The sequence below is a fragment of the Mytilus edulis genome, chromosome 8, assembly GCF_963676685.1.
Source record: "Mytilus edulis chromosome 8, xbMytEdul2.2, whole genome shotgun sequence".
Lineage (NCBI taxonomy): Eukaryota > Metazoa > Mollusca > Bivalvia > Mytilida > Mytilidae > Mytilus > Mytilus edulis.
Window position 1 is genome coordinate 28,971,666 of NC_092351.1, and position 11,301 is coordinate 28,982,966.

At 32.3% G+C, this 11,301-nt stretch overlaps 1 protein-coding gene across 3 annotated transcripts in view; it reads left to right on the plus strand.

Annotated features, from left to right (window-relative positions):
- Window positions 1-6,797, plus strand: part of LOC139485288 (uncharacterized) — a 38,179-nt gene extending 31,382 nt beyond the window's left edge. For all 3 annotated transcript variants that reach the window (XM_071269680.1, XM_071269682.1, XM_071269681.1), the window contains 4 exons: window positions 544-587; window positions 1,515-1,629; window positions 2,095-2,206; window positions 3,704-6,797. In XM_071269680.1, the coding sequence (XP_071125781.1) occupies window positions 544-587; window positions 1,515-1,629; window positions 2,095-2,206; window positions 3,704-5,586 (2,154 nt within the window). In that variant the 3' untranslated portion in view covers window positions 5,587-6,797. The remainder of the gene's footprint in view (window positions 1-543; window positions 588-1,514; window positions 1,630-2,094; window positions 2,207-3,703) is intronic.
- Window positions 6,798-11,301: the final 4,504 nt, after the last annotated feature.

Below are 11,301 nucleotides of genomic sequence, written 5' to 3' on the forward strand. Positions count from 1 at the left end.
ATTGGATTGTATACAGTCTTTTGCAAAAAACGAAATTAAATATCCACAAAAAATCAATTTGACAAAAAAAAATTGTACCACAAAAATAAATGAATCCACAGTAAACAGTTTATTTATATTTTATAAGGTTCTCTAGAATCTCTCATTGAAGCCTTTACATATTATATTTTATTAAGGTTCTCTAGAATTTCTCATTGAAGACAAGCCTTTACATATTATATCTTATTAAAGTTCTGTAGAATCTCTCATTGAAGACAAGCCTTTACATATTATATCTTATTAAAGTTCTGTAGAATCTCTCATTGAAGACAAGCCTTTACATATTATATCTTATTAAAGTTCTGTAGAATCTCTCATTGAAGACAAGCCTTTACATATTATATCTTATTAAAGTTCTGTAGAATCTCTCATTGAAGACAAGCCTTTACATATTATATCACATTGTATGTTTGTTTTACAAGTATCACTGCATTTTGAAATACAGTTGTCTCCATGTCATGTTAAAAGAAAAACAGATCACAGCAATTCTTTCTTTTTTTTCAGGGATTTGCAAGTTCAGACGATTACAGGAAATATAAATTAACAAAGTATGTAATTTGAGATAAATGTTTTTTGCTTGCAATTTACAGTACATACATACAGTGGCTTTATTATAATTCTAAATTTTAATTCCTTGGTTAAAGGTGAATAATGATTAAATATGTTCCACAAAATACAAATTTTCTGTATGCTTGTAAGCAAACTAAAAAAAGAAAATATGACATTATTGATCAATACCCTAATATGTGATAAAAGCAGCTATTTTTGAAAGTCACATTATTGTCAAAAAAGAAGTACATGACACAGTTTTGGTTTAGAAGATAAACTGAAAAGAACCTCACCAAAGAAAACAAAATTTGAAAACTGCTTTGCCAAATATACCAAAGGAGTCCATGTGTAAACTGATAATTTAACATTTTAGCCATGTATTATACAAATTCACCAATATGCCTTATTAGTTCTAATATTATCATGATCTTTTCCTATGTGAATACAGAGACTATTTGGGCCAAATTTTGGAATATATTTGTCTCATGGTTACTATTTAAAATTATTCTAAATTTTGTTTGGTTAAGTTTCAATTTCAGTCTTTTCTTGGAGGGAGTCTCATTTTTTAATTTAAAAAAAAGTATAGGGTTTATATCTTTTACATTGATGCTGTCTGTATACAGGATCTATTACTTTCTTCTGAAAGGAAGACTATCACTTTAAAATTTAAATGATTTGGGACCTTTTGAGCAATGAACACCACAAACATTGTATAAATAAATGTTGGGTGAATATCGAAAAACACCAACCCATAGCACACTAAGATACAAGCAAAATACTGGGGAAACATATATAGTAGGATTATTGAGACTTAAAAAAACCCAACATTGATGCATCAAATAGTAAGCAAATTAAAAAATGCATATTTAGAATAATGTAGAAAGGTAACATTGGCAGTTTGCTAATGTAAAATGTTTCTTTTTTAGAGAAAGATCTAGAAGGCAAGAAATGCAGTCTCTTTATAAAGAAATGGCAGATTTGGTAATGCCAGAAAATGAAATAGAAGATATTGCAATTGGAAAAACAAACATTTTAGATAAGGTTAGCTTTTAAATTAATACATAGATAAGTGAATTTTAAAGTAAAAGCTTAAAAAGGGAACTGAATTTTCAGATTTTATATGTTTAGAGAAAAAGAACTGTTTAAAAAGTCTAGTCACCTGATGAAAGCAATCTTGATAACGTCTCCATACACATTGTGACCTCTCTGATAACTTCTCCTCAGACATTGTGACTTCGCTGATAATGTCTGCTCTCCTCTCAAAACCATGATACAATCTCTTTGAGTCTTATGCTTTATTTGTGTCATTAAGATGTTGTCTTATTGACATGTAACCCCCTCCCCCTTTATCTCATTTTATCCATGCCATTTTTTTGTTGCTGAAGATTAAAAAAGACATAATTTTGGGATCTTGATCATAATGTTAAATTCCTGAATATTTTATGCTGGACATTAAATAGTCACTTATCTTCATCATCTAATTTATAATTTATTTGTATTTTGTAGGCTATAGCTTGTATAAAGACAGAAACCTCATCAAGAAGTCAATTAATTGGGAAAGTAGATGCATTTAAGATATACCAGAATAAACTTCAAAAACGTCTTGTAGAGTTGAAAGGTTTGTTAATTAATGAATTTTTAAATTTATTTACTCACTTTTAAAAAAACAAATGAGATGTTGTTTCCAATTCAGCATGGTAAAAAAATGATTAAAAGTAAAAGAAGATTTACAAAGTCATAGAACCATGTAATAATTTTTGACAGTTGCAAGATATTTTAAGTGAAGTCAACCTTTATTTGTTCTCAATGGCCATGTTATATTAAGTTGTCTGAAATATTTAGTAGTTTATAATATCATAAAATAAGGTATAAGCTAGGATAAGACTAAACTACAAAAGTTTCAGTGAACTTTTGAAATGAGGCCTCCAAAAAATCAACCTTATAGCTGATACAACATTACCAGAAAGTAAGTGTACGCTTACTTCAGTTATACTTGAATGCTAACCAAAGTAGTGATAGAATGAAATCTTTACATGTGATATAATTATCAGAAACATGCATCATTTTCACATAGAGGTTTTCATTTCTTCCCACTACTCAACTACTAAGATCCTTACAAACCATTTAATATAAAAATGAAGATGTGGTATGATTGCCAATGAGACAACTCTCCACAAGAGACCAAATTGACACAGAAATTAACAACTATAGGTGACCGTATGGCATTCAACAATGAGCAAAGCCCATACTGCATAGTCAGCTATAAAAGGCCAGTAATGTAAAACAATGTAAACGAGAAAACTAACAGCCTTATTTATATAAAAAAAAAAAATGAACGAAAACAAATATGTAACACATAAACAACAAGTATGGTTATATGTCATACTCTTAGTAAAGAGAAACTAGACTCCCAGCTGACAAAATTGCTTTAGATTGTGGAAAATTTACAATCATCTTCTTAAAGTTAAGTTCTATAGGAACAATATTTTGATTTTGTATGTTGATATATCTTGCATATTTATAAAAAGTCCATTAAAAACTTGATCACCATAACCTATATTTGATACTAGGGTGATTTCAGTTAACATTTGTTTGACTTAGATTGATGTGGGTCTCATACGGGTCTAAGCAAGACGCACGATTGCAGATTTTTTGTAAGCGTGACACGTGAAAGTCAAATTATTGTGTCGTGAAAACGGGAAATGAGGTCTAGCGGGACTAGGGAAATGACAAAAAAACTTAGAATTGCTTACGTACATAGTGTAAACGGGATACGGGAATCTGACAAAACAGTAAGCAGGATCTGGGATCGAACCCGCGATGAGACCCCCATTGACATGGAATGGTGAATAGTTGTTCTTTGCAATAGCATCATTCCTTTATTAAACCTTGAAAAAATATAGAAATGATAAAATAACTGTGCATACCTTAGGTTACCACTTCCTATAATCAGTACCTATGGTTAAACTTTACATCATTGTTACATGTGTTAGGTGGCCATGTTCTAATTCTAAGGAAAATAGCTTTCATTTTTCAAAAATTTATTTTAATATTAAAATGGATGTATATGAATGACTTTGTGTAACATTTCAGTAATTGAGTCTGTCTGTTTCAGCATATCATGTTGGAAGAGGCATCAGTAAAGACAAACTAGAATCTCAGCTAGACAAAATTGCTGTAGTTTGTGGTAAAATATATGATCATCTTCCTGAAATTAAAAAACATATAAAAGACAAAAAAGGACCTGACAAAGCATCTACATCAATGCCACCACCAGTTAAACAAAAGTCTAAAAAGACCCCTAAACAAGCCAAGAGGTCCAAAGCAGCTGCATCAAAACACAAATCAGCTGAGATTTACATAGATAATCCAGAAGAGTATGAAAATGAAGAACAAATAAGTCAAGTAGCCACACCTTTATCTTCATTACCTGGTAGTTATACCACCTCAACCCCTGTAAGGATGCAAAGACCTGCTCCTTCTCTAGGAGGTCCATATCTTCCAAGGTCCAATGCAACATTAACTTTACAACCCACAAGTATACCAACTGTTTCTATATCAAGCATACCAGCGTCAGCTATAAAAGTGCCTAATACAGGAGGCATTCAAAATCCGATTCCAAAACTGTCAACCATTGCTATTAGATTTCCTGTTCAGGCTGTCCGAGTACAGAGTGCTAACTCTGTTCCTATGCCAACTGTTAGTGTTCAAGGTCAAAAACCATGTGGAATACCAAAGAACATTACTGTTCAGAGTGTCAATACAATAGTTGGCACTCCAATTGTTGAAAGTGATCCATTACAAATGGGAGGCATTGTTCCTACTATTGTTCCGTCATTACAAGGCAGTCTTATTCCAAGCACACACAGTAATGTATCAGACCCATTCATTGTACCACAAAATGTTCCAAGTTCGTTAAGGACTTTATCTAACCCAGTTATTGTACCACAGATTGTTACAACATTACAGAATTCTCTATCAACTCCTATTTCATCACCTGTGGAATTATCTAGTGCACAAGATGGGATCATAAATACTGATATAGTTCAGAATTTAGGACAACATTCATCCACATCAGGTTTTAGTGCAGTTCTTGGACAGATGATCACGAAGAATATTGTTGAAGAAATGGGTTCAGAATTAGGAACGGAAAATACTCAAACTGCTGTAAATGTACAACAATGTGATACTGACAAAAATGTGAAAAGTGTTTCTCAGTCAATTCCTCCGTATGATGTGAACTTACTCAAAGATCAGATTCTCGATGATTCTACGGGAGAACTTATTGCTGTTGTAATGAACGAGGATGACAATGATAGTAACGATAGCTCGTCAAGAAACGATGAAAATTCTCAAAATTCCAAAAGTACTGAAGAAACAGGAGAGACCTCTTCTTCCGTTGAAATTATTTCCAAAAACGAAGATTCTTGTCGAAGTTCAGAGGACAGAAATGAAGAACGTAGTGAATCTTCCGAAATTGAGAAAAAGATAAGTAATCAGACAGAAGAACTTGAAACTGATGAAGCACCTAATATTGAATCTCTTTTAAATGACATAAAATCGCTTTGTCAGGAAGATGAAACGCCATTACAACAACCTAACCTGAAATCTTCAATAATAAAACCTAAAAATAAGGAGGACAATAGAATATTGAACAAAGAAGTGGAATCTGGAAATGATTTACCTAATAATGAAAGACTAGATCAAGTTGATGGAGATATCTTTAATTTTTCCGGTGCCAAAGATATAGGAAATTTATCAGAGTCTGATTCAAATAATAGTGCTAGGACAAATGTATATATGGAAGACTCTGATGGCAATATAAGCATTGCTGGTGAAATCAGTGATGGACCAGTAGACAATGAATCAAACACACCCAAAATAGTATCTGTTATGTCTATATCTGATGTTTTAGGTGATAATTTTAAAGATATCAATGAACCATTAGAGATGGGCCCTGATGGAGACAACATGACTCCTCTGTTTGATAATGTTTGATGAAAACAATTTTTCTAGTTGATCATTATGTATGACATGTATTTTTAAGGTATGAATTAAAAGAGCTTTCTTTTTTTTTTCTTTTTGTAAGAAACAGATTGTAATTTTCCTTAGAGCTGTTACATAATAACAAAATTAGGACCCTGGAAGAGCAACTTGAATTTTCCACTTTAGGTTGGTATGAAATTTGATGTTTACAAATTTTTGAGGTATGGCTCTAAAATTGGGTGTTTATTTTAATTTCAAAGTACCTTCCCTGGTACTATTATGTCGGAATGCACATATCTTACAATTAAATGCAACATTTGTTTTGTTTAGTGGGTCCAGAACCAACAGATTTTGAGTTTTATATTTAAACCTCCAACTCTCATGTCTTTCTAGAACAATCATTAAGCTTCTTGTCTGAGACAACTAAGTTTACACTCGCAATACCTAAGGCTTGCTCAGCCTAAGCATGCAAGTATTACACAATGTTATGCTTAATTTTGTATACAAATTTCTATGTATAAAATGAATTGTATTTGACTTTTTGTTTTTGTATCTACTGTGTTAACATGAGTTTTAACTGTTGGACAGTGGTGTATGATACACCTGATAAAGGAACATTTTTTCGCTTTGTTAGGTGACCAGGTTATTAATATTTTATGTTTAGTCATCGTCTTATAAATGAGGATATCATATATATTTGTAAAAATGTTTACTTTGTAACTTCATGATGCTAAATTTCTTATTGCCACTTATGAATCCCCAACTTCGAAGTGTAAATATATTTACTAAGGAGATTATAACAGAATAGTTTACATGTGTATATTAAGGCCAGTATGATTGATTTTCTTTGATAATGTATGAAATTGGCTGATTATTTTTTAAGTCACAGAAATTTCATGCATAAAACTATATTCAGTTGTATTGCATTGATTGTGCAATTGTTTCTTGCTTTTTACAATTTTTTTGAGAAACGAAAGTTCACACAACATTTTTAATGGACTTTTTCTGTGATAAAATTTCTTCATTCATCATGTTCATTACCACTTTTGTTTTCTGTCATTGTGTATAAATTTCCAGTCTCATTAATATCTCTGTATTGAATATTGTTTCACATCTTGTGTGATAATTTAACCATTTGTAATTATACAGTCAAAATATCATTTCCGTCACTAAACCATTGTATATAATGTCAACCTAAATTAAATTCTGATACAATGCTGAAATTCTCTTTTCTTGTCTCATTTGATTTTTCAGCTCAACTTAACAAAAGAAATATATGATTGGCCTGAAGAAAATGAAAATCTGAAGGGTTTTAATTTCTTTCAGTTACTCCTTGGTTCATCTTTATAACTGCATTTTTTAGCTGTCATAAAGAGACTAAAGAGCCTGTTCTCTCATCTAGAATCATAGAGGCAGATCCAAGGGGTTGTTTGGGGATTGGAACCCCCCTTTTTTCAATCGATGCTTTTGAATTGGGAATGGGGTTATATGGTTGGAACCCCCTTTTAAAAATGGCTTGATCCGCCCCTGCATTTAATGCATATTTAACATTACCATATTTTATATCATAGTAGCAGTGTTTATCCAATATTTTCAAAGGGCACAAAACTTTTACCATAGAAAGGAAATTTAATTTGAAGTAGAAATTTCTAAAAAATGGGCATAGGGAGTAGCTTTGTAAATCAAGTATAACTCCCTTTTGAATTCTATTGTCCATCATTGACAAGCCTAAGTTAAGACATAGATACAAGAAGATGTGATACGAGTTCCAATGACACAGCTCTCCATCCAAGTCACAATTTTCAAAAGTAAACCATTATAGGTCAAAGTACAGTCTTCAACACAGAGCCTTGGCTCACACCAAACCGCAAGCTATAATGGGCCCCAAAATGACTACTGTTAAACAGTTCAAACAGAAAAACCAACGGTCTAATCATATAAATAAACAAGAAACCAGCAACGCTTATGAACCACATCGACAAACAACAACAAGTTGAACATCAGGTTCCTAACTAACGACAGGTGCAAACAGCCCGTTTAAGCATTTTTAATGGGTACCGAATTTCACCCTTACCTGAACAAATGCGTACTTGCAATTGTAATTCAAAGTATGGGAAACAGAAAGCAGGCTTCCTACAGATCCAGAAAGTGAAATGTGATCAAATATGGAGATATTGAATCTGTTAAGTAGTACTGGAGAAATTTGTAATGAAAATGTACGATAATTTTCATTATATTGAAATATTTTAAATATCAGCAAACAAAAAGAGTTTTAGACAGATCACAATAGTGACCACACCTTACAGCTCATCACTGTTAAGATGCTTTCAAATTCCGAAGAACTATGTGATGAAAATACTGTTGGAAAGAAGGACATGATTATTGCAATATCACCCACACTTTAAGAGTGGTAGTTCGAGCAATCTACAAGTGGCCTGTTGTAAGGCACAATATCTGTGGCCCATCATGACATACATCTGACATTTTACAGTATCAGTTGAGATTCTGGTCCTTACATCCCTTTTTTACAGAACCTACCTATTGCATTAATTGTATTTTTTTTTCTCATCCTGAATATGTATGAAATATTTGCTGCTGAACTCAATTGTCAATCAAATATTTTGTTGAAGGCTGTACAGCAACCTAAAGTTGCTTATATCCAAGTTATTTTAGTAGACTCTTGTATCATAGTCCATCAAACCTAAAGGACATTAAGCTCCTGTTTATTTTACAATGCACAGGAAAGTAATAAGTTTTCAACAAAGTATGCTGACATCAGCAACTATTACTACTGGGTTGGTTATATGAAAGAAAAACCAACTTTTTCTTCTGGAAAGATTGTGACTTGTTCTTTTTTTGTCTATGGTATCTCACCAAATACTGGGATCATATGGAGTTAACATGGCCATGCACTAAATCTACATGCACCTAATACTCCACATGTTTATTGCAACATGCTTATATGGGGCACAGCAGTGACAAACAGGTTATAGTCTCAGAGATTTTATACACAACAAGTAATTTGACAAAAGCTTCCTTAATGTGCTTGATAGCTTGGTCCTTGTTATTAAGTAAGTGTAATGATATAATACAACTAAAATTGACATATTCATGGATATAAATTAATTAAAGTAGACAATGAAAGGCAGATTTATAATATGGAAGTCCTCTTTCCTGATCTAAATAGTATACTTTTTGGCTTTCAGAATTAAGTGTTCCTGGTTTGATTAGTTACCGTAAATTAATCTTGTTATTGTAATTACAGCGAAATGCATTGAGGGTGTAGTAAAAGGTAATATCTTTGGCTAGCTTGCTTGCTAGCTGAACCGTGAATTCATGATTAAGGAATGTATACTACCACCCTTTCGGAGTAGTATAGTCCTACAGACAGGTCGATCGGTTATCTGTCGGACTAGTCTACACTAAAAGGAGGGTAGTCTACCTAATATAATAATGACTTCACGGTTCAGTTACCAAGCAAGCTAGTCAAAGTTACATTAAAGTATATATAAAAAAAACAATTCTGAGACGAGTGCCTAGCTGTGTAATAGACTCATATGTTTCTGTAACAGTTTAAATAACCCTGCATATTAACCTTAATAGTTCTGGTTGAAACCTCTTGATTGCACGACTCTTGACCTCAGTAGTATGTTAGATGCTTGACATAGACATCATTTACATAGCATTTAGATTCACGTGCATAATGGAAAACTGAAACATTCATATGAAGAAAAATTAATGTAAACGGGGATTCTGTTACAAATTAAACTAGATGGAAGAAAAGTAGTTACTTTTTTTATTTGTTAAGCTTTCTCATTTTTTTCATATCTTGATTATACATACTAGCACTCAAGTTTTACAAGATTATATTGCTTATATAATTTTAATTTTTTTTTAAATAATTAAAGTTTAGAATTGTGTATGCCATATGCGTGTTCCGTCTACATACGACTCGTCAGTGGAACGTTTGGAAAGCCTTATCAAATACGAAGTTGACGAGCATTTACAACCGATTGTAGTGAGTAAGTAGGTAAAGGTAATATCTTTGGTTAGCTTGCTTGCTAGCTGAACCGTGAAGTTATTCTTTATTATTGATTTATGAAAAGCAAGTCGCCTTTCAATAATATTTTTTACCCCAAACTGAGTTCAATATTGATATAAAAAGAAGATGTGGTTTGATTACCAAATGAGACAAATCTTCACAAGAAACTAAATCATACAGAAATTAACAACTCTAGATCGCCGTACGACCTTCAACAATGAGCAAAGTCCATACCGCACAGTCAACTATAAAATGCCCGAAATAACACATGTTTAAAGTTTAAACACAATTCAAACGAGAAAACTAACGGCCAAAATGATGTTCGAAAAACAAATGTTTCACAGCAACTAACGTTAACCACTAAATCACAGGCTCCTGACTTAGGTTAGGCACAAACATACATAATGTGATTGGGCTAAACGTGCTAGCGGGTCCCCAACCGTCCCCTAATCTGGACAGTGGTGTTACAGTTCAACATCAAGAACGAACTATAAAACTCAGTCGAAAAAGGGTCAACCCGTCAGATGGATACACATAGAAATACAGCTAACAAAACAATGATAAGACCTGGCCGGCGACTAATCCCTTGTCACATCCCAACAACACTTAGACACTACTAGTACAGATGAGAGTACTCGCAGTTACGGGTAGTTATTTAATTCAAAGTCAATAACAACTAAGAAATCATGCATCTAGGCCAACATTTTCAATCATTACACATCCAACATCCAATGGATTTAGTGTAAGACGTTATAAAGTAAACATTCAGAGAAATATATGACCTTGTGCAATGCCAAGATGCAAGTATCGACAGATTGTCGATGCATGAATGTGCATATGAGAAAATATCTGAAAAAGTCTAATTTTTGGCAATAAAAAAAGACACAAAAAAATATCTTTATACCCGGTATTTTAATAGCACGAATCGAAGAACACACATTGAGGATTTAGGAACTGTTGGCCGTAACTCAAACAATTGTTTAATGTGGAAACAATGGCAATTTTAAAAATGGTACAAAAAAAAATCCAGTTCTTTTCTGTTACCAAAGTGAATCAATTTAAAAAAGCTTCTAATGGGACTTAGGAATAAGTTTAATACACTATTTGTGGTTTACTAGTATATCCTGCAATAGTTTATCAAATGCCAATTATTTTTTTTAGCATTTGCAATACGAAAGGTTTAGAAATATGCCGTAAAATATAGTCAGATATGTCGGTAACATGAAAGAATCTTGAGTAACAGAACAACGGTAACAGGACAGAGTTGGTAACAGAAAGAATTTTTTCTCTCAAAAAAATGCTTTATTTTATAGTTTATGAAAAATACATCATTTCAGAGTGGTCACAATTGAAAGATAACAGCAAACATTGTCATTTATCCTTTGAAACTGTATTTGCAAGATGAAAAATCTGCCTAGGTAATGAAAAATTCTAAAATAAATTCCTTCCTGTTACTATCTACTATACTAGAATTGCACAATGTTCTCTGCTGTTATCAAAAGCAAAAAAAAAATTTCATTCAATATACTGTATATCATATAACTTTATTTAATATGGTGATGACAACTTATATAAAATGAAATGGTTGGTATATATAGAAGATTAACTTTTTGATTCATCAGTGAAATTGTCTTGAACATCCTTCCTGTTACTGATCATGGTTATGCTGTTACTTTTTATCAAGT